The sequence below is a fragment of the Colletotrichum fioriniae genome (genome assembly GCF_027942845.1).
Source record: "Colletotrichum fioriniae strain IMI 355084 chromosome Unknown scaffold_1, whole genome shotgun sequence".
Classification (NCBI taxonomy): Eukaryota; Fungi; Ascomycota; class Sordariomycetes; order Glomerellales; family Glomerellaceae; genus Colletotrichum; species Colletotrichum fioriniae.
In genome coordinates, this window is record NW_027076837.1 from 1504186 (window position 1) to 1527483 (window position 23298).

General features: G+C 54.0%; 6 protein-coding genes across 6 annotated transcripts; 3 read left to right on the forward strand and 3 right to left on the reverse strand.

The window, feature by feature from the left end:
* Window positions 1-4375: 4375 nt before the first annotated feature.
* Window positions 4376-5769, reverse strand: N0V96_000400 (uncharacterized protein; the record flags this gene model as incomplete). The annotated part of the gene is made up of 3 exons (XM_065755928.1): window positions 4376-4785; window positions 5028-5381; window positions 5499-5769. 3 exons carry the CDS (start codon window positions 5767-5769, stop codon window positions 4376-4378), a joined length of 1035 nt encoding a protein of 344 aa, XP_065615168.1.
* A 1649-nt stretch (window positions 5770-7418) lies between these two features.
* N0V96_000401 (uncharacterized protein) lies at window positions 7419-9107 on the forward strand (the record flags this gene model as incomplete). Its single annotated transcript, XM_065755929.1, has 3 exons — window positions 7419-7642; window positions 7781-7857; window positions 8047-9107. The coding sequence occupies 3 exons, from the start codon at window positions 7419-7421 to the stop codon at window positions 9105-9107; spliced, it is 1362 nt and encodes a 453-aa protein (XP_065615169.1).
* Window positions 9108-10575: 1468 nt separating this feature from the next.
* N0V96_000402 (uncharacterized protein) lies at window positions 10576-11958 on the forward strand (the record flags this gene model as incomplete). The annotated part of the gene is made up of 3 exons (XM_053193505.2): window positions 10576-10886; window positions 10982-11074; window positions 11163-11958. The coding sequence occupies 3 exons, from the start codon at window positions 10576-10578 to the stop codon at window positions 11956-11958; spliced, it is 1200 nt and encodes a 399-aa protein (XP_053049222.1).
* Window positions 11959-12490: 532 nt separating this feature from the next.
* Window positions 12491-13074, reverse strand: N0V96_000403 (uncharacterized protein; the record flags this gene model as incomplete). Its single annotated transcript, XM_065755930.1, has 3 exons — window positions 12491-12605; window positions 12738-12830; window positions 12911-13074. 3 exons carry the CDS (start codon window positions 13072-13074, stop codon window positions 12491-12493), a joined length of 372 nt encoding a protein of 123 aa, XP_065615170.1.
* Window positions 13075-14624: 1550 nt separating this feature from the next.
* On the reverse strand, window positions 14625-17090 carry N0V96_000404 (uncharacterized protein; the record flags this gene model as incomplete). The annotated part of the gene is made up of 1 exon (XM_065755931.1): window positions 14625-17090. One exon carries the CDS (start codon window positions 17088-17090, stop codon window positions 14625-14627), a length of 2466 nt encoding a protein of 821 aa, XP_065615171.1.
* A 1074-nt stretch (window positions 17091-18164) lies between these two features.
* Window positions 18165-20387, forward strand: N0V96_000405 (uncharacterized protein; the record flags this gene model as incomplete). Its single annotated transcript, XM_065755932.1, has 4 exons — window positions 18165-18710; window positions 18849-19283; window positions 19346-19492; window positions 19539-20387. The coding sequence occupies 4 exons, from the start codon at window positions 18165-18167 to the stop codon at window positions 20385-20387; spliced, it is 1977 nt and encodes a 658-aa protein (XP_065615172.1).
* Window positions 20388-23298: the final 2911 nt, after the last annotated feature.

The following is a 23298-nucleotide window of genomic DNA, read 5'->3' on the forward strand; positions in this document are numbered from 1 at the left end:
GAAGTCCTGGGGGTTGGTGTCTAGGTCCTCGTGAAAAACTGGATGCCAGTGTCCGACAGGAATTGTGTCCAACACCAAGAAGGCCACTGGATCAAGATCCACGAACTGTCGAGGCTCGTTTTTGGCCTTCTTGTTTGGCTTACACGGTATGTATGGATGGTCTTCCTCGCGTAGCGTTCGAGCTGTTCGATACACGGGTTTGTAGTTCCCGGTGGAAATCCATGGAAGATCCTTTGGAGGATCTTGAATGGCAATGACATGAGGTGGTCCATTCGGGTACTTGTTTTTGGTAAGGTTGACAAGGTATTTCGCCCTGTTTTTGCTACATTTTAGATTAATCTGCCAGATGACGAGGGCTCCTTCAATCTCGCCGTTCAAACAACTCGAGCTGGCACCCATGGCCTACACTTCAGAGCCAACGCAATGGTTGGCATCTTTGAAGTATAAGGTCACGGGCGGGAAGAGAACCACCCCGCAGAAAAAGAAAAAGAACAGAGAAGAAGAAAAAGCAAAAGCAAAGCCAAGATGTAAAACGGTTCTTCGATGTTCGGTCAAGGTAGATTTTGAAAAGAGGGTGATGGAATGGAGCAATGGAGTTGAGAGCGATGAAGGTGGGTGACATGTAGAATATAATGCACAATTAAAAGTCGGAATCGACGGCGAGTGATAAGGAAAGAGAGAGAGAGAGAGAGACCGAAGTTTACGGAGTATCTTGGTTAGGTAGGTAGGTACCCCTAGGCCACCGCAGGGGCCGCCAAAGGTCACCTTGGAACGGGGTAGCTCGGCAGAAGAAGGTTCGGAGTTGGATCTTGTCCTTTTCATTTCCCACCACGCAGATCGTAGATGATACATCGAGATAAAGTCCAATTGACCATTGGTCAACACCCTCGAATCGTCGTCGTCGTCGTCGTCGTCAGGGCCCCATGATAAGCAACACAAGGTTTCGACAGATCAGCTGATGCTCTATGGCGCGATTGCAAGGTGCGGATATGGAGTTCCTCGTATTGAGCCAGTAACACTTCTGACTCTGGAGGAGGAGAGTTCAGTCCGGCGTCACGCGTGGCGCGCCCGTTGTGCGCTCCCCACTTCCTGCTTCTTCTGACATGAGTATATTTTTCAATAGTGTACGGATACCACTTGCGGACATGCATGATATTGATCCACGGACCGCGACACAGGCGGCAGGCCATGATCCAGACAATGATTAGCCCGGTCCCGGCCTCTGGACCTGGGAAACAATCCCGGTGAAAGGGTCTGACAATGGATGAAAGGTCTGACAACGTAACTGATCTACCTTACACAAGACGGAGCTCCCCAATTCTGCCCAAGCACCACACGATTGGCAAACCAACAATCTAGCAACCGAGGTATTTGAGTTTAGCCTCCCCTGGACCCCTCTTATGCATAAGATACCTTACCTCAGGTAGACCATACCTTACTCCGTACCCTCTGCGTCCAGGGCCCTTGCCTTTCTTCGAACAGGGACAGGCCGTTGAATGCATGGAGTCTTGCAGAGGCAGGTCGTCAGGTGACAAGTCTCCCCAGTCACAGCCACAGTGTCGCGCTTTCACCAGGTAGGTCTTTTTGGTCTTTGGGTCTGAACTTTGGACGCTATCCGTACCTTAGACACGGTGATTTCCGCTGCACCGTCATGATTCACCACTCCCTCCATACCTTACCCGCGGACCATAAGGTAATCCCAAACTCCATGGATCCCTTATCATTACCCACAAGGGGGCCAGGCTGAGGTGCCCCGAGCCCTGAAGCCAGAGTCTCCTCAAAGTTTCAGCGCGTTGCCCCATACCAACCGTGATTATTGAGCCATCTACGGAGTATGCACCTCATTTCAGAGAGAGAATTTTTTGTTCACTCAATCGCCGCAACCCCGACAACGACGACGATTCTTGGGACCTACGGACATTGCACTGTTACATTGGGCAACAAAAGCTACCTCTTTCAGTCCCGGGCCCGGTCCTTACTTCTCTGTCTTTTCAAACCTCCACGGACATTGTACGTAATGGCGGTACTTTCTCTCAGAGTACCCGTGACTCTCTCTCTCTCTCTCTCTCTCTCTCTCTCTCTCTCTCTCTCTCTCTCTCTCTGACTCTTTCCCCCTCCGTATTTTTCTCTAATTTCCGAAGTATGCAGCAACGGCACGATAATGAATTTTCGGAAGGTCAGACCTTCCGGAAAGCCGAACGCCTCCCCCCGTCTTCGGTGCGGATTGTCTTGCTACTTTCGGTTCTCTTCTCTTGCAACTTGCAAGGATGGGGACTGAGATTGCTCAGTACAGCTTTCCCGCATCGGATCCAATTGGCAAATTCTCGCACAATCTGTCATCATCACGACATCGCCGCTGGTTGGCAGGGAGGCAAGGTGATAGGGCAGTTACCCTTACCAATCTTTTGGCCCTCTACGATCAAGGGAACCATGATATTGGATTCTGAGTAGGTAGTCGGCAGAAAAGGTATTCCACTTACATAACCCCTTCTGGAGGATTTCTGGGCCTCGGCCATTATCCTCCTTCTTCTCTTCCACTTTGTTCAAATCTTTTGCGTCACTCGCTCGTTGACAAGAGCACTACTTTTACTCTACACATCTTTTTGACACAAGACACTAAACTAGAGAAGATGGCCGGATTAGTTGGAAAGCTTTTCAAGAAGGGCAAAACTAAGCGTCAAAGGCCGGATTCCGCCTCGGATCCTGGCCAGCCTCTCGCTCAGAGACAACGACTATACACTCCTTCCCCAGCAGGTAAGTTCTTTGGTTTCTAGCAAGTGACAGGATGACGTGCAAACCTTTGCACGGTTTCTTATTCTTCTTCTTCTTTGCAGGAGGCTAACCTCTTCATTTTTCAATCTCGATAGCTTCGACCACTTCCTTACGACCGCCACAGCCCGCCCTCGCGCCCTCGTATCGAAGCCAGTCCCCTCCGCTCACGAAGCCGCCCCGGATCGAGGGTCTCAACCACATGATTTGGGAGCTACAAACGTTGCTTGAGACGGGGGAAGTCACAATGAGCGTCGTGCAGAGTCTGGTAGATCTCTACCAGAGCCAACTCGCCTCGATACCACTGCTCAGAGAACTCCTTCAGCTCCAAGGACCTTCTCAACATGGTCTCTATCTCTCTGGATGACTCTAGATTAAAGATTGTCTGGGTGACCCCTTACAACGTTGAAATAAAGTTGGGTATCCGTACGTCGCTGCATTGGCGCTTCCACCGGACCCGTAGTTTTGCGTTCCCAGTGGGTTGGTTTAGTGGCGCAAAGTACCGTCGACTTGCAAAAGTACACTGTACTTTGCAAGGGACACAGAGCACGGGCGCCACCTTAAAATGAGTTCCCGCCCTCCCCTGGGCCCTTCAACTGCGGACACCAACACCGTCACCCAAGTCCCGACCCGATAGCCACGGACATCGTCGACTGCGACCGATTCACACACTCGACATTGCCCAGCCATCTCTCGACATGCATGACGTGTCTTATTTCGCAGTGCTACCTTGAGCGCATTGCACAACTTTAATTTTCCGGCTCACAGGGTTTTTCGTCCATCCTGCCGCCCCCCGCCCGAGTAAGATTGCCTCGGGTCTGTCGGGTGCTTCGTCCCGAACGGAGAGGAGAAGGTCACGTCCCGACTCGGCTGTCTTACAACCGGGCCCAGCAGTTGCGAAGCACTACAGGGCACCACACAGCACCTCGCACAAGTGCCTCGGCCATAAAAGTCGCCAGGCAGGGGGGGCCGATGAACTGCGGAACCGAGTCAGGTCGGGTTGGGTCACTCCGCGTCGTCTTGCCGAGTCGGTCAAGTCGGCCAACACGTCGACCATCGCGGTGGTCAACAGTCGACCCCGACCCCCAACCCGCCATCACCACTGCACCACTCAGCGAGACCGCAATCACAGCCCGAAAAGTACAGCATCGCACCATTGAATGATTTGGTGTAATTGGGTAATTGCTTTTTGCATCTTCTCGCATTCAAAACGCGACATAGTTCAACTAATTCCTGTTGTGGTGGACCTGGTGGCCATGTCGCATTCCAATCCGGCATCTCCCCATCACCTCCCCTCCAGACACTCCATCGACTCGACCCGACTCAACACGACGACGCACACCTCGTCCACCTCGTCACACCACCCAATGACTGCAAACACAACTCGCAAAGACAATACATTGTACTGACCATTTTCTGATGTTTGATTCCCATTACACAATCTCGCTTCCATAAACGTGACATGTTTTCTACCTGACGTGGTGCTGTCGCCGCAGTCCAACCCCTGTCGCCACCACACAATCCGTCGTCATCTCGACACCAACACGGGCGACGCACTCCATGACTCCATGCCATGTCCACCTCACAACATTGCCTACACCCGATATCAAAACGACGGCAACTGCTTCGCACTGCTCATCCGCTCCCACGCAGCAAAATACCCCTCCACCGTATCAACCCCCTCCTCGAACCAGACCTCGCGCGCCCGCGTGAGATCGTACTCGCGATCAAAGTCGCACTCCACCAGCATCACATGCAGGAAATCCCAGTTGTACTCCCTAGCAGCGCCCTCATCCAGCCCGTGCTCCTGCGCCAACGCGACCCACGCGTCGTCATGTTTCGCGATAAAGTCCTTCATCGACGGCGGCGGCGGCGGCGGCGGCGGGGTAGTAGATCCGGACGCGGTGTTACCCGAGCCGTCGGCCTCGGCGTCAGAGGAGAACGGAGGAGGAGGAGGAGGAGGAGGAGGAGGTGCCACCCGACGAGACCAAAGCGCTCGCACAACCGAGGCCACACCTGCGACCACGAAGTCACCGCCCCGCCGTCCGCGACGTTAAACGCTCTTCCCCCGCCGCATCCCTCGGGATTCACCACCGCCGCAAAAATCTCCATCTTGGAGAGCACGTCCTGGTTTGTATCCGTGTGCGTGGCGCGGTAACTCCGCAAGGACCCCGGGAACGGTACCTCCACTCGGCCTCCAGGACCCCGGCTCCCGGCCCCAGCACCAAAAACATACCGCCAAACAGACAAATAAATACCAATGCCCCGCGCCATGTTCATCGCGTTCGACGTCGGCGCGAACCCCACAATCACGTCCGGCCGAATCTCGGAAAACGTCCAGTTTTTCCCCCGCGACAGGTCGCGCAGCAGGTCGTGCTGCGCGTAGTCAAACACCTCGTCGGCCCACGGCCGCGGGATCCGCGGGCTGTCTTCGCGGAGCGGGGTGCGCAGCGCGACTTTGTCCGGGTACATGAGGCCGTACCCCTTTCCGCCCGTCTGCAGGACGACGAACGCGAGGCGCGGCGACACCTTTTCGATGGCCCTGATCGCGACGGAGAGTAACTCCGTGTTGGCTGCCGCTTGTCCCTTGGAATCGTCCGCATCAATGTACGCTATATCAACCCGCCCGACGCTGTTAGCAAAAAAGAAAATCCACATTTTTTCCAAACATTACATTTTCACTTTTTCTTTAGAGAATGTAAGTTTTTTCTGCTGCTTGAATACGTTACCCGTGTAAAAAACGTGAGAAACAGTCTCCACGTCAGGAACCTTGTCTCTCAGTGCCGCCGCGACCTCATCTACAGCCCTCGTGAAGTCGATCCCGGAAACGAGAGTCAGTCGCGAGTCGTCCGCAGGCAGCCGCGCCTGCTCGAGGGTCAGAGGGCGGTTCGTGGTGCCGGTGATGCGGGCGAAAGTCGTGGGCGTGGGGTAGGTTCGGGCCTGGTTGAGGAGGGACCAGCCTGAGATGCCCGAGGCGCCGAGGATGAGTGCGTGTGCCATTTTCTTGTGGTGGTTTTGTTCGTTTTGTCAACTTTGAAATGATGTTTCTGGTCATCAGAACATAGACTGAAGGTGAGATAGGGTGTCTATTATATAGATCTTACTTCCAACCCAGTATGCTGGCTTGGAGAATGATGTTGCTCGTGGTGATGTAGCCGTGTGTGGTGCGTGGGCTGACTAACGAGCGACGGAGGTCTACGCGGAATCCAATTCCCGAGGGTGATTGGTAAGAAAAAAACTTGACTCTCTGACTTGATTTTTAGGGTTACGAAGTACGGTGAATTGAAAAATTAAGTCAATTTGAAAGAGTTCAGGAATGTCCCCAGCAGAAAACTGAAATACGTAGGTTGCGTGGTGTGGCTGAATGACTACACGACGTGAGGCAACGTCATGGCTTAGTTTCCTTCGAGACCGAGGACTTGACGCCTCTCCTCCCCTTTCCCAATACGACAATGAGCATCTGCTCCTGTGCTATAAAGAAAATAATAATACTCACAATTTGGGCAGAGAAATCGGCGACAGAACAATTGACGCCGGAGCGGAGCGGCCGGAAAACTGGAGCCCGGTGGTACTTAATGTCGATTGGTCAAAAAGTCGGAATAAGTGGGACACCTCCCGGGCGTGCGTAAGTTTGGCTTCATCGCGATTCGGGGTCTTCTTCTTCTTCTTCTTCTTTTCTCTTTTCTCTTTTCTTTGGGAATAGTTACGTCTCCCACTATTTTTTTGAAACTAAATGTAGCGCAAACCGACATGAAGAAGAGAGGTTATTTAGTCGCAATCATGATTGGGATTATTGGATCTCTTGCGTTCAAGGTCGACGTTGCCCCCATTTCCGAGACTTGGTCCGTAGTCTGAATGCATCAAGTATTGTGAGCTTTTCACCTCGAAAAGCAGTCTGCGACCATCAATAAACATGATCCACATCGACGGGGACCACAAGATGGACGTATGAAAGAGTTAGAAGGAGGGATTCGAGACGCGACTCATGGGGTCTGGGCAATTGATCTCCATGTGCATGATACGATTCTCGTCGTTGTATGAGCAAAAATTGAGGGTTTCGTCTAAGGTCATGGCGTGGTCTCTGCGTCTAAATTACCGTCAATCTCGCCATTGATTATGCTGATATAGAATTAGCTAAACGCCCAGAGACTCTCACGGTATTCATGTGAGACTTTCACCTCGTCCTTGACGAAGCAACAGTGGAAGACGAAAAAGAGTGTTGGCGATTACCTAATCTCAGGGATGAGTCATCTTTCGGCAAAATATCGATTTGCCGACGAGACCGGAGAGAGAGGAAAGCTCGGGCCGCTGCCAGCTGCCGGTGCATTGTGAAATCTGACAAAGCAACAAAACTGACAAGCCGGGTCACCTCGGCATCCTGACATTTCGCCGTCATCGGTGTGAAAGAGAGAGAGCCCTCTGACACATACTTGCAATGTTCCTGACAGTAAGGGAAGGTAATAGGCACGCGTATGCGTATGTTGGCGGGAAATCAACCATGGGGCAACACTTTCGAAGAGACACATCGGACTTGACCTGATCACTTTCTTTCTTGTCTTTCTTTGTCTCTGGCCTTTACTTTTTTCTCTTTCACCACCTCTTCTCTCCTCTGTCAGGTACCCATATCCGCGAGAAATGCCCTTCCCGCCATGGCGGCTCGCAACAGCCACCCACCCAACAGCACGACGGAGGCCCGGAGAAGCCCATTTGACGACGGGCCTCTTCCGCCCATCAAGTCAACCGCGTGCCGCCGATGCCATTCGCGAAAGGTGAAGTGCTCCGGCGACCAGCCCTGCCAGAATTGTCGGCATGCCGGGAAAGGTGCCGAGTGCACTTACCCGCGCCGCAATAGACAGGTCAAGGTCAGACAAAGGTACTTTACATTTGACCGAGAGCCATGCAACTACACAATACACACAGTTTCTTGCTTTCCTTTTCTTTTTTTCTTCCTTTCTCTACTATGAACCACGGGATATGATGAGCTCATGCCGAATGGTTTGTGAAAACACAGTTATATTGACGGTCTTCTGGACGAGATCCGTCGTCTCAAGAGCCAGGTTGCCTCTCAGAGCGCTTCAACCTCCACATGTGCGCCGTTAGATGATGTGATATCAACCACGACTACGACAGCAACACCATCTCAGAACACCAGTTACACTGGCAACAGAGAGGCACTATCAACGCCAACGTCCGCCAATCTAGGCGATAATGAAGAGCCCTTGACAGTGGCAGCGGCGGCAGAGGATGCAGTAGCAGCAGCCGGGGCCACAGCGCCAGCAACGGCAACACTCGAAGTCCGACCGTGGTTCATCAACGCCAACGTCTTCCGCACCCCGATCCTCATCGGCGAGGTCGCCGACGCCGCCTTCTCCACCCGCTTCCGCCAGGTCATCTCGGACCCCTACGCGCCGCAACCCCGCCACATGCTCCGCGTCAACTACGCCCCCGACGCCGAGCTCATGGCCCTCGTCAAGTCTTCCGACGTCGCCTGGCCCACGCCCTCGCGCTCCCGCTTCCTCGTCGAGGTGGCTCTCAAGTACGTCGCCCGCCGGTACCACGTCGTCCGCCGCAGCGCCGTCATGCGCGACCTCGAGCAGAGCATCCACAACCCCTCCTGGGGCGACCTCATGCTCCGCTCCAAGCTGTGGGCCCTCTTCGCCATCGGCGAGCTCTACTCGACAAGGTCCATCCCCTCGGAAAAGGACTTCCCCGGCATGCCGTATTTTGCAAAAGCCTCGCGCGTGTTGGGTGTGCTCGACGAGCGGCCCGGCACGGACTCGATCGAGATCATGCTGCTTCTTTCGTTCTACTCGTTGGCCCTGAACCGCCGCTACAGCGCCTTTGTAATGTCCGGCACCGCGATGCGCATGGCCATCGTCATGGGTCTGCACCTCAACATCCCCGAGTCTCAGCTGCGCGACCCGGACCTGCGTGAGCACCGCAAGCGCCTGTTTTGGACGACGTACATCTTTGACCGCATCTGGGCCTCCAAGCTCGGCCACCCTACCGCCATCCAGGACAGCGACGTCGGCGTCGACCTGCCCTCCGAGGCGGCGGATGATGGGACGGCAGTGGTGCGGACGCACGCGGCCGACTTTGAGGATACCGCGTATCACGTGGCGAGCCTGCGGCTGGCGGCCCTCATCACCAAGACGGTGCGCTCCATCTACGGCCAGCGCAGCCAAGGCGAGGCGACGACGCTGTCGACGAGGGTGCAGCAGGCGCTCAAGGACCTCAGGGCCTGGGTGGAGGATTTGCCTGCCCATTTGCAGCTTGATAATGCTGGGACCGGGCCGAAGCCTATTTCGCTGCATTTGTCTTTTAATCAGGTATTATGATTCCGCACACACGCACACTTGAAAAGACAAGTCGTTATTAACATGTTCTTCTTCAAGTGCGCAATTTTAGCAACCCGCCCAATTCTACTCCACATCCTACGAACAAAAGTCGCTTCGTGGCCATCTACAACCACGACCCCAGAGACTCAGCAGGTCCCCGCGAGCGCCATCACGCTATCGGAGGCCTGCATCCGCTGCGCGCGCCACTCGATTCGCTTGCTAACTGAATCGTGGATCGACGGATCCTTTGCGACGTTTGACTATTTCTACACACAGTACCTTTTTTCCGCACTAACGATTCTCGCCGCCTCGAGTCTCCTTCAAGATGGTAACGGGCCTGGGGCGGGGACGGGAGCGCCCAACGACGATAAGGAGGCCTTTGAGGAATCGGTCAGGTTCCTCTCGCAGCTGCGCGACGCGGGGAACTTTGCTGCAATGGAGTACTGTCACCACGTGGACGAGATGAGGGCTGAGCTTGATAGGTTTTATGCGAAGCGGATGGGGAGGGTGGATGCTGAGCAGGCGCAGACGCAGCCCCAAGTTTCCTCTTCATCTTCATATGGCGGGGTGCTATCGCCATCGCACGGACCCGGGCCCGAACCCGAATCTGGCCCGCTAATGTCGTCGCAATTCGGTCCAGGTGGACTTCCAGTCCGGCCGGGGGCGGGACCCACGACGGCGGGGATGGCGCTGACGGAGCCTTCGTTGGAGGAGCTCCTCGCGCAGCCGGTGCTGGATCTGCAATTTTTGGAGGCGTCGTTTTATGATGACTTGCAGGCGTTGTATTGGCCTGATTTTAGCGCGGAGAATTGGGATACGTGGGCTTCTACTTGAAGGTTTTGCTACGTCTTATTCATGAGAGAAAGGAGGTGTGGTGGAGCGGGCCCAGGGAGGGAGAAATGGGATAGAAGGGCTACTCAAGGATGAACGGAAGCAAGACATGTCCGTTCCCATTGATGTACACAGTAAATCAAAATCGAGAAGAATCCAATTCGAAAAACAAAAAAAGATGAGATTTGGTCCGAGTTTATTTTATTTGCGGGATCGTTTTCTTCCGGGCAGGTGGTGGGGACGGACACGGGAGAAATGGCACTCTTTCCCGATTCGGTGGAGACAAGGGCCCGTGATTGGGGGGAATTTCTATGTTTCTTTTTCTGATTTCTTGGAACGACATGGTTACATTTTGGGGATGAGGTACGGATATTGGTACTTGCACGTCACGCAACTTTATGAAAGTCGTTGTAATTGAGAAACAAAGGCCGAAGCGGCTTTCCAGGGCCAAGTTGGTTTACAATCAATGACTGCTTTTCGTGGCAAAATTTGAGTTCATAAAAAGGTCCTTGGATGTACTAGAAGAACCATGAACGTAAAAAAATAAAAAAACAAGCTACCCGTTTTCTTCATTCCCAAAAACCTCGTGTTATCGAACCAACCCCACCAAAAGTCATACTCCCCTCCCTTTTCCAGAATGGATCCGCCACCGCGCGCGCTCCTCACGCTACTCCTCCTCATCAGCAGCGCACACCACGTAGCCGCCCGCGACATCTTCGTCTCTCCCACAGGGGCGAGCAAAGGCACGGGGACCCTCGAGGCGCCGTACGGCTCCATCCAATCGGCCGTCGGCGCCGCCGTCGCGGGCGACACGATTTTCCTCCGCGGGGGCACGTACGCGCCGACGGCGAATATTCAATTTGCAAAGAGCGGGACGCGGACGCTGCCTATTCGTGTGAGGGCGTATCCGGGGGAGAAGGTTGTTATTGATGGGGAGAATATGCCGGGGTGAGGAGGACCTTGTTTCCAAGTGTTACGTTGTGTCTGTGGAGAAAGAGAATGTGGGGGCTGACAGGGGGGGGGTTATTCCAACCCTTCACTAGAACTCCAAAGGCGCTGGATGAAGCCTTGCCTAATTCCGAGCGCGGCATCTTTCACATCCAGAATGCGAATTACTGGGCATTCTACGATTTAGAGTAAGTTGAAAACCCCCCCAGCTACATGCTACATCCTCACAAACCACACACACACACACACACACCATCACAGCTAACCTGAACCAAGGCTCATCAACGGGCCCTACGGGATCTATGCCCGCGACGCCTCCCACAACACCTACACAAACCTCTCCACCCACGACAACTACGAAACGGGCTTCCAGCTCGAGGGCGCCTCGTCCAACAACACAGTCACGAACCTCGACTCCTACCGCAACCGCGACCCGCGTAAAAACGGCGAGAGCGCAGACGGCTTCGCGTGCAAGTCCGGATCGGGCGAGGGCAACGTCCTGCGCAACGCCAGGTTGTGGGATAACGTCGACGACGGGCTCGACCTCTTCATGTTTGGATCTTCGGTGTTACTGGAGGAGGTGTACGCGTGGGGCAACGGGTATAACCGGTGGGGGTTTAGCCCGTTTGAAGGGGATGGAAATGGGTTCAAGTTGGGGATTACGGGGAACCCTGTGGCGGATCATGTTGTCAGGAATTGTATTGCGTTTGGGAATTGGAAAAAGGGGTTTATTGATAATGGGAACCCGGGGAGTTTGACGTTCGAGAGGAATTCGGCGTGGAATAATGGGGACACCGGGTTCTTGATGCGGAGTTCGTCTTCGGTTATGCGGGGGAATGTCGCGGCTGTGAATGGAGCCGGAGGAGCCGCGCAGGTGAGTCTTGTGGGTACTATCACGGCGGCGGGGAATTCGTGGAATGATGGGACGACGTGGACGAATGCGTCTTTTGTCAGTGTTGACGCTTCGGTTTTGAAGGGGCCTAGGGGCGCGGATGGGAAAGTTGTGGGTAGTAGCTTTCTGATTCCCAAGAGCGGTGCGGCTATTGGGGCGACTACGTTGCAGGAGGTTTGATTGTGCGTGTTTGCTGGGTGTCTGCAACTATTCTTGTCTACATGTTTTTTCCTATGTAGTGTATTCCGAACTTTGACCGTCTGTTTATACTTTGTACCTTAATGTGCTTTGGTATATCCGTAGGAATATCAGAATTATAGTTGGCCAATCAAAATTGCGACAATTGGACGTTGTAGCTGCGCCGGAGAAGATACGTACGTACCCTGGCTCCTTTGGAGCGTTGTAGGTTTTTTTCTAACGCAAAATCTTTGATGGAGTGCAGTGTTTTGGATGTCCCTGGCTGAATAATATATTACTAATCCTACACGGGACTGTGATTGGAAGATATGGGTCACCAAGGTAGTCCCCACCAGCGCCGTTGCTTTTCCCGTCTTCATTTTTTCTTTTGTCGAGTTTCTCAAAAACGAGCATGGACGCTTGCCTCCGAAAACCCACACCCCAACCCTAGCCAAAGGTGCGCAATTCGGCACCCTCCATCCCAGTTGGAGACTTCTCACCCCAGTCACCACGAATCAACCATCGCATCGTACCATCAAGCCTTGGTCTCGCGGTAGGTCTTGATTTCATCTCTCTTATCATCAATAGGGCGATCGGCGTCGATGAAGCTCTTGGTGTTATCGCGGGTGCACCAGCAAGCACCAGAGTTGCTGAAGAGCAGAGAAAAAAAGCACATTAGCCTTGTCGAACTTTTCTTCGATTCTTATAAAAAAAAAAAAAAGGTCGGACGCAGTCACGCAGAAGAAGCCCCGCGTGCACTTCGCACACTGTAGCAAACTTACTTTGCCGCACACCAGCCCTCCGGCATGGTGAGCTTCTTGCAGAGAGTAGGGCAGCCCTGCTCTTCCCCGGCGGCGCAGCTTCGGACGCAGTTGCTATTGAGAGGTAGCAAAAGGTTAGCGAGACTGAGCGACAGATAACATTGACGTAGGTAGAAGAGCTATGGTTTGGGGACTTGTCGTTTTCATACCCGTTGAGGCAACGTCCGGATTTGCAGCCCGAGATCTCGTTCCTGTAGCACTTTGTGGCCGGGGTCGTGGCGTGACCGTTCCAGCCGGCAAGGGTGCCGGGGATAGCGGCGAGGGCCAGGAAGGCGACGGCGAATGATGATTGGAGCATTGTGAATTTTTTAGGTTCGAAAAGAGTGGATAAAAAGAATGGAACGTAGTTAGTTGGGTTGTGAAAGAGAAAGATGGGGTAAAGAGTGTAGTGAAGAGCCGGTGGGATGAGTTGTCAAGTATGGTGGTATATATACGATTGAGAATCGAGACTACAGTGTTGATGGCGATCTTTGCTGCATTCAATTGCGAGGCTTATTGCTCTGCAGATTCGGGATGGATTAGTCGTGCGCTTCTGAAAGTGTTGCAAATTAAGTGAGTGCCCTCAATGTCAAGAGCGAGTCATTGCGGACCTTGGTGGGACGTTGTCTGGGCCGCTGACTCCGGAATTCAAGGGAAGATCTGGTTGCCGATGAAAGTGAGCTAAGGCGACAATAAGGAGATAATAAGAGCCGATTTTGGGACAAGGCGCATATGAATCAATGTCAATTGGCAATTGATATGAACTGCTATTCGTTGTAGTTCTTCAGTCTACCAGCAATTGAGCACAATAGCCAGACCAAAAGACGGTTCAAAAATCGTCGTTCAGATGCGACGCGATACGAAAGCTCGGAGAGGACAATTTAAACTTTCGAGTGCGAGATAGATTCCCACTTTCTTGGAATTGCAAGCTTTCTGGCGTTGCTATAGACGAAACAGCATAGGACTATATCCGGCGCCAACTACCACCGGGCCGGGAATTACATAAGAAGCTAGAGAAACCTTAATTGGCGGCGCGACCGATGAATGGTGACATGCGGGAACTTAGGTTGATTGGTAACTTGACTCGCTCAGTTGACGATTCTGACCACTGGGTCCCAATTCGTGAAAGCCTAAGCGAGCAAGGTCTAGGGGTTTTACTTCCTGCTACCCATCTGCCATGCATAGCATCATGTTACAATCTCCTCTATTGCAACCTATGCGTGCGTACCCTAGGTGCAGCTGCAGCTATGACGGGAGCTTCTGCATTGATCGAGGCTTGATCGCGTTCCGAGACGTTCGTCCGAAAGTGTGTGAGGCTGCCCAGTGTGGGGTCCCGTAAATGAGCTACAGAGTAATTAGTGCGCTTTCGCGAACGGATGTTTAAGTGTCCGTAATCCGAAAAGTATTCCGTCCTTTGCGGAAAATCCGGAGCTATCCAGACAACGAACACAGAAAGACTGCGACAATCGCCTCATTTTCTTTCTCAATTCACCATGAGACAAAGTTGAAGGAATGGGATTCGCTCCTCTCATATTGAGATGTGTTTTCAATGCTAATGATGAGATCCGAGGCAGTAGTTTACTCCGCTTACGGTGCATCTCGGCTTTGTTCATCCTAGAGGCTCTATCCCAAAGGAAGCTCCCTTTTCCCCCTCAATCAAATACTAATTGTTCATCTCCGAGTGGAAGATGGTCAAAGGTGTGATACAAATCTTCCAAAAAAAACACCATCCCATGCAAAAACCGCGCCCATTGAGATTTCCCCTATTTTCCCCGACTCCACTAATGCTGCATCGATCACCTCGCACATGCCATCATACATATGGTACCTACATCTATCCATCAAAACTGTCCGCACAAATGTTATTCATCACGACAAATCCCTCTTTGTGGGTGGGAGAACCAGCTCATCCCGCCCCGCGACCTCGACCGTGCTCTCCCTCCCGCGCCACAGATACCTCACGTGGAGCGCTTTCCGCCGCAAGGGAGCCGGATCCCAGAACCCCAACAGCGAGGCCTTTCTCACCCCGGCCGGGATCCGCAGCCTCCCGTCCTCCACCAGCGCTGCTACTGCGACGGTGACGTCTGCGACTTCTTCCGCAGCCCAGCAGTCTGGGTCGCCATCGCCATCGCCCTCGTCCTCCCCGTCGCCGGCCTGACCTTCGCCCCTGACGCCGAATTTCGCGCTGAGAATGACGAGCCCGCCCCGCTGCCGCTCCACGCGCTGCCGCGCCTCCACGGCCCCGGAGAGCACAACGGCGATATCATCCGCCGCGGCCCGTTTACGCGCGACATAGGCCTCCTCACCAAAGTGGGCCCCGCGAGCGCGTTTTGGTTTCGAGGAAAAAGACAAAAAGTGACGCGCGGCGAACGCCAGTAAAGGCACGGCGGCCGCGTAGAAGAAGACGGACGGGGTGTAGTCGGCGCGCGGGGAAAGGAGGAGCGGGATGCTGAGACGCTGGCTGAGGCGGGACCAGTAGAGGGAGAGGTGGAGGCTGTGCAGGCTGACGCCGAGCTCGAGCCCGAGTTTGGAGAAGCGGCCTACGGGCCAGAGGTTGCGGACGGCAAGGTGGCGGTCGAGGAGGGTGTTTGTGCAGAGTTCGAGTTCGAGTCTGGTTGGGACGGTGGAGCTAGATGCCGAGAGCGCTGGCATGTCTTTGCCGTAGCGGAGGTAGCCGCCGATAGCGTCTGCCGTCAAAGAGGTGGAGACGGTCCACGAGCCGTCGTTAGTGATCGTCGCTTCGTGGTCTAGCCCCCGGATGCCGCACTCCCCGCGCGGGGAATCCTCGTGAGCCGTGGACGGGACGCGCTCGGGCGATGTGGTGTAGCCCACTTCGAAGCTCGCGGACGTTTTCACTGGGAACTCGGCGAGGAGCTGGTTCTTGCTCACTTGCGAGAAATCTGTGAAGAGCTTGATGGTCTCGCCGGGCCAGACGCTCCAGTCGCCGCTGTCTGCGATTGCGTACGCGGTGCCGGCGCCCATCCAGCGGTGGATCCCTAGGCCAACGCGCGGGGCGGATTGCGTCCATGGTCGCCCTGACTTTATGCTTCCCTCGAGGAGGATCGGATCAGGGGCGTTTGGTAGGTGGATTGGGTGTGAGATTTTGGCTGTTAGCGATGCCTCTGGGAGTGCTTCGGTTTCTACTTCAATCGATGTCTTTGCGATGCGGTCTTCGGCCGTCCGGTGGATGATGTCCTGTCGGAATTTGAGGCTGATGAGGGGACACGGGCGCTGCTCTGCCAGCTGGATGATGCGTTTCCGGGGTATAGTCAGAGGTAGTAACGGTTGGTATCGATCCGCTAAAATTGGCAACGGGACCCGGTATATCTCCTCCACGATGCCATAAACAGATCCGGTCAACGTCACTTGTGGGGGCGGTAGGTAAATCATGGATTCCCGGGGCTGGTCAACACCAGCTTCGTCGCTCTCATTGAGCGCAATCGAAGGCACTCGTTTCGACACCGACGAGACGCGCTGCGCCTTCGGTGCCGCCGTCCTCTCAATCCATCGCCCCAGCATCGGCAGACCTACGGTCACGGAGTGACTCAGAGTAAAGTCGAGTGGCGTGACAGCAGACCCCCGCCGCAGCGCCTTGGACGCGTCGAACCGGATGCCCAGATCCGACGACGTCTGCACCACCTCAGCCGCCCGCTGCCGCAGCTGCTCTTTGAGCGACATATCATAGGCATATCGGTAGTCCTCGTCGAGAGGCAAGTCGGGGGAATTCGTCACGTCTCGCAACCGACTCGCGTCGTACAGCGCCCGTCGGTACGGGTCAATCAGGGTCTCGAACCCCCTCTGCACCTGATTGAAGTATGGCTGCGCGACGCCGTGCAGGTTCTCGGGCAGGCCGTCCCTGTGCAGATACAGCAACAGCCGGTGGTACGCCCTCCGGATCTGGTCCGGCGTCAGCGTCGGGTCTTTGACCAGGCACAGCAGGTCGTAGTAGTCGCCGGCCTCGGCGCCGTCAATGTCTTGTGTCGCATCACCGCCGCTGCCGCCCGTGCTCACGGCAATTGTGCTCTCGTCGCCGACGTCGGAGGCGAGCGTCATGCGCTCAAGGATGGAGGAGGCGTCGTCGTCGCCAAACTCGTACTCTTGTCGCGTGGCGGCGAACTGCTCGTTGAGGGAGAATCGCGACGACGCCGATCGCAGGGCGTGGGGGAGTTGTTGTTGCGCATGCTGCGGTAGCTGCTGCTGTTGGTAGCTGCCCGAGGGATGGAGGTAGGAGTAGTCCTCCCATGCAGCCGAGGAGCGTGCGGAGGAGTTTCGCGAGGGCCCGCCGCGGGTTCGGCGGACTCGGAGGCTGCCGAAGCGGCTTGGGGAATCGGCCATGTTTTGCGGGGGGAGAGGAGCGGGGGAGGCAGGAGAACGAGAGACACAGCGATTGTGATTGCGACTGCGACCGCGACTTGAGCGACAGACAAGCGACGACGGAAGCTGGAACAAAGGAAAGTTTGAAAGGCGAAAGAGGAATGCAAAGTTCCCAGAGGTTTACCTTAATTGACTCACTGGGGCCATGTTTACTTGCGCCATGGTGATGGCCCGCTTGCCCGCCTCGTTGTCCAGCTCAGCTAAAGGGGGGGGCATTGAGGCTTAGCACAGGGGTCCATCCCGGACCTTTCCTGGGGTGCTGCGGCGAGCGGGTGTCGGTTTGAGATTCCCATCGACAAGGACAGGGAATCCCCAACCCCACCATCGTTCGACATGATCCATGCTGTCACGGACTCATGGCTGTTTGCTTCAGGACGGATTACCTAATCTGGGACGGGCTCAGTCAATTCCTGACTTGCGCTATTTGACAGCTCAGCTGTTCTGGTACACCTGGTACACTACACTAGGCATTGTCGATGGTGATCAGCCCCGCTTGTGACCATGGATTTTGTCTCCACTGGATCGGAAACGTCGTGTTTAAATCAATTTTCCCCTCACGGGGCTGTTTACATTACTGGCTGCCACGGTGACGGCGGGTGGAGTCTGGCGATGAGGCGACGGAGAAAATCGGCCCCGTAATCTCGGCTATTTCAACGTCAAGTCCGGCCAAGGCAACGTCCATCGGCGTCGGGCTTCCGAACTCCCGGTGCTCAAAATAACTACATGCCTTCCAGAATTTGGTAGTTTTGAAGGTGGACTGATGGCTTTTCAAACCATTGCAGCAAGAAATGAACAGCAGAATATTTCCTTTTGAGGAAAAGAACAATCTGAAGCAATTAATTCGCCTCGGGAAACCTCAGGTTGCATGACCCAATTTAGAGGCGTTCGTCAGCAGAGTCCCCCCTGAACAAAGTTAGCTTTAGGGCACTCAGTCGCTATAACCGCCTGAATCCGCTCTGAACCCGCCCCCGACACCGCTCCGTCCTCACAAACCGACCCGTCAAATCGCCATGAATACCAACTTATGACAGCAACATGTCGCTCCTCCTCACGCCCAGGGACCGCTACGCAACAGACGCAAAGGCTCCGCTGGCCTGCGGCAGCTGCAAGCGACAAAAGCGCAAATGCGATAAGGCGCGCCCGGCGTGCGGCCTATGCACCCGCATGGAACGCCGGTGCGACTATGCCGACCCCGCGCCGGCCGCCCCGACCGCTGACGACTTTGCCGCCCTGCAGCTGAAGCTCATTGAGCTCGAAGGCCGGCTTAATACCGCCGGCGGGAGTGGCGGCGACGGATGCACGCCCGCGTCCTCATCATCGGGGGGGACAGGCGGGGTCGGCGGTGGCGGTGGTACACCCGGCCCTGGTCCAGGTCCCGCATCCAACTCAAATTCCGCGTCGGGGTCCGCCGCTGGGGGAGGCATAGAGGAGACACCGCCTGCTGCGTCTGTCTTTACGCCCCTTGAGCCTCTCTGGGAACAGCAGGCTTCGGCCCAGTACCCGCCAGACGCCTTCCTTGATCTTTCTTCTACGGAGTGGTTAAACCAATCTCTCCCGAGACCCGTTATCGACATCCCAAATGTACGTGTCAAGCTAAGCAATGCACTGATCTCATTGCCCTGGAGCGCATTCACGAGAGCCTTTTCATGAGATCCTCTTCATTGCAAGCTTCATACTCATTCGATGTCTCCCGAGTCGAGCCTGACACATCTCTCACAGGAAGTCCTCCAACATCTAGGCGACGGCCACGCAATCCAATACGCCGTAAACGCCTACTTCACCACAATCCACACCTGGCTCCCCATCGTCTCCAAGAAGCGCATGAACATGGGCGCCGCCCTCAGTCAAGGCGGCCCGGACCTGGCCATGCTCTTCCTCGCCATGAAGCTTGTGGCCACCTGCCCGACAGACGTCCTCGCGGGGGGTTCCCAGCACATGGCAATCTACCGCGCCGCCAAGCGCTTCATGTCCCTGCTAGAACACAGCGGCGCCACTTCGGTCATGGTCCTGCAGTCCGTGACGCTCATCGCCTACTTTGAGTACGCCCACGCCCTCTACCCGGCCGCGTGGATCACCGTCGCCGCCTGCGTGCGGTATGCCGATTTCCTCGGTCTGCCTGGGTTTCACGAGGGGACTATTATTCTGGCGTCGCCTGTATGTATCAGCCTTCTCTCTTTGAAGCAACGTTTACACAATCGGTTGACTTTTGAGAGCAGACAACGTGGACAGAGTTGGAGGAGCGATCGCGGACGTGGTGGGCCATCATCAGCCTCGATCGCATCATCTGCCTTGGCAACAAGAAGCGCTACCTCTCCCCCGAGCCACAAGACAACGAGACATACCCCGTAGACGACTCAGCATGGGTATACCCCCCCTATTTTCTTTGTTCCTGACAAGGGAGCGTAGTAGACTAATACAGAAATTCACAGGACGAGGGCCGCGTCGGCCGCGCAACCCACCACAACATCACCTCCCACCCCCTCCCCACCCTCCCCCTTCTCCTCTCTCTGCCGCTCCGCCCTCATCGCCGGCAAAATCATAACCCACGTCCGCAAAGTCACCTCGGACCGCAAACAGAACCCGCACGCCTCGCCCGCCGACGCCATCGCCGAGGCGAACGCCTTGTCGGAGACGCTGTTCTCGACTCTAGAGCACTTGCAGCAGCAGCAGCACGCCACGACAGGAGCAGCGGCAGTCCAGAGGCCACAAATGCTGTCTCTGCCTTTGCTACCGTCGCGGTGTGTGCTGCTCTCAGCAGCTGTCCTCCTCCACGACTTTTACTGCTGCCCCGCCTGTCCCGATGGCCGCCTCAAGAGCCCCGAGGAGACGGCGCAGCAGGCGCGTTCCGTCGACGTCTTGTTGAAGATTAGCAAGGACGTTGCTGTGTTGTCGGAAAATCTGCTGCTTCTCGTCTCGCGGACGGAACGGGATGGTGGTGATGGTGATGATGACATGGGTATAAGTAATAACAGTGGTTACCACCACCACAATGAGGGGCAAAGCGGTGTCACTAGCGACATGGGCAGCGTGAGCCCGCTGATCCTGGACGCGCTCTACGGCGCGGCGAATACCCTCGCCTGGCTGCTGAGGGAGGAAGGTACGCTCGAGTGCGAGGATGAGATGAATGTCATCAAGCGATGCCTCGAGAGGCTGGGCTCACGGTGGAGGCTGGCGGGGGAGTATGGGCGGATGCTGGAGCAGCAGGATTTTGCGATGATGATGCAGGAGAAGGGGCACTCGACGTTGAGGATTATATGATGCTGGTTCTCAGTGGATAGTAGCCGGGGGGGAGGGGATCAGACAGTCTGCTCCGAGCAAAAGACTTAATATCTCGAGCGGAGACATCTCATCTTGTTGAGTCTTGTAAATCATCAGTGAGAAGACGGAAAAGGGGCGCAAATTAAGATGATACAGAATGTCAATGCTCGCTTGAGATGACTCCATCTTGAATACTACTGCCTTTGCTTGCTGCCTCAAGATGTGCTGTCGTTCCAAACTTCCAAGAGACTCAAGGTCCCAGGTCCTTAATCCCAGGTATCGTGTCCAGAGTGTTATAGTTGCCCTGCTTACATGACCTTCATTTCGCAGCTTTGGTTTCTAGACATCAGGTGGCTACAATGCTATGTAATCCATCTGACGTGGCTTCCCGTTGGGAAATCCTCCCACATGTTCCGTCCGAAATTTCAAAAGCCCCCATGTTGGGATTCCTCCACCTCAACTTGTCCATTCTTTACGCACCGTCACCCGTTGCATTCGCCAACATGGCGGGCTGCCAGTTCCCTTCATCTACGTTTAATCAAAGAAAGATTAAACCAAGCCCCTTTCAAGTTGAGAAGTAAGGGAACCGTACTCAGGTGCCACGTTTTGTGTAAAATGGTGTTGTGTTAGGACGAACATCCCCCAACCAAGAAATTTTGCCGGACTAAAATTACGAGGGGTGCTAGACATACCCTCCTCAAGTTCTCCACCAGAGACTCTCCAAGTTCTGGCTGAGCTCATGAGGTGGCGTGGAGCAATTCACACTTGATTTCTTAGTCTATAAATTTGAACGAAGAGCTGGACTGGGTAGAGGTTGATGATGTTTCAACAACGAGTTTTGATAAAGAAAAACTGTTGGGAATGTACAGGGTTGGGATGGGTGTGGCTCATCTGGCCCCACTGTGGTGATGAAGAAGAAGAACACTAGTATCTCTTTGGTTCGTTATTCTACATAACAAGGTGAAAAATGGGGGATCTTTCCAGATGGCCCAGATTCCATGGATTTGTATACACATTGGGAAGACTATTGGCCCAAGCTCTGTTGATGTTCGTCGATACGTTAGTAGGGCAGCCGTACAATTGGTACGAAAGTTGATCAATTGATGGTGGTACTGATATGGATGGGTATGGGTGGAGGAGGAGCAATTGGGCAAAGCCTACGATTTCCTTCAAATTTGAAAGGATCTTTTTTTGCGGCTTATGGCACCTTCCAGAGCCATCTTTCTCTGCCGACTGCAGAGATCCTGAGATCCCAACAATTACAGAGTTCATCCCCCCTGGTATCGACAACTATCCGAAAAAAATACGTCTTATGATTTATGAAAGAACAAGAAAGAAAAAGAAAGAGGGAAATCTGCCCCCAATTCAGGCTTAGTCTGTGAAACAGTCAAAGAGGGAAGGGCAAATTTATTCAAATAAGAGTTTTCCATTGAGTCTTGAAGACCTTGCAATGGATGCCCTCGACGTGGTCTTTGTCCTTCTTGCTGCCTATGCCCCATTCCCTTACTCACCCCCCCTCCTATTGTCAAATGATCGTTCCTGTTCGACGGCTCACCCCATTGTCTCTTCCTCACTTGGCCCTTTTCTTAAGTTTTTCAATGATTGCTGTCTTGTAAATGCAAGGTGGTCAATTCAAAGAGAGAGAGGAAAAGGGAGAGAAGGAAAAAGCAGACAGCAACACTCGACCACGCTCCTGCGAGAGAGCTTCAACGTCCAACGGTGAACTACACGTAGAGAGGTCCTAGTATCTTCTTTCCCATGACTTTGCGCTATAAAATGTACATGTCAAACATAAACAACAATAAGTCACATATCTGCAAAAAGAAAAGAATTTCCCCAACAAACTCGAGAGCTCATTTTCCTCATTCAACATCGTTCAACCTTCCCGTTTTCTCACGTCGTCTGCTGCTTAGGTAATACACCTTGCTGGAGCCAGTCCGCACAGACACATGTACCCAGGTACTTCTCGACTTTTAGCGCGGTACTTTAAGGTACAAGGCGAAAATACTGGGCCCAGGCGCAATGTACCGAATACAAAGCCCACCAAAATTGCCAAAACGGGCTGCAAAGAAGTTGGAATAAGCTCATCGTCCCCACTTGACATTTCTTTCTTCCCGTCTGCACGGTCACGGACCCCCGGGATAGTCTACACCAACGTCCTCTCGCCAAGAGAACACTGGCCCGACGACAAGTCTAATTGAACCGAAGAAACTTGACATGAACCTGAACGGTTGCATCACGCATAGAGATCCTGCAAAACCTGCGAACCTTGGTCATTGGAACGGGGCGCGGTAAACAGGGGGGGATAGGTTAGCTAGTTGTGTTCAGTTTCGGTCGGCGCTGCACTCAACGCGATCAAAACTCAACTTTGGGTTCGTATTCTAGTCGATTGAGGGCGATATTCTGGAAGCAATTGATTCAAGGTTTCTTATTAGATGAGTTGTGTTTGGTGCAGCGCCTGTCTTGGTCCTGTCGTCGGTACACAATTCAGGCATCGGAATAGATAGCAGAGGTTGGATGCCAATTCTCTGAGGAACATAAGTAGGAAAAGAAAATGAATCTCATGCTTGAGGGAGAAAAAGACAAAAAAAAAAAAAAAGGAAACTGCTGCGAGCAAGTGTAAGTGTAGACCTCGGTAATTACACAATCATGAGCGAACGGTCAGGCCTTGGACTGGTAGAAGCTACCCCATCAGAAAAGCAAAAAAATAGGACTAAGAAAAAGGCAAAAAATGAAGGATAGGGACAAATACTTACCTAATGAATTCGCACGACTCTACAGAGTCAAACAAGCACGCCTCTCAGTCAACCCTAACTCTGACTTTCATCAGAGTACTTGTTTTATTCGACTGCTTGACCACCTCCCACACAGCTCTAACCTGACACCACCGATCGAGATGCGCACCTGCTGT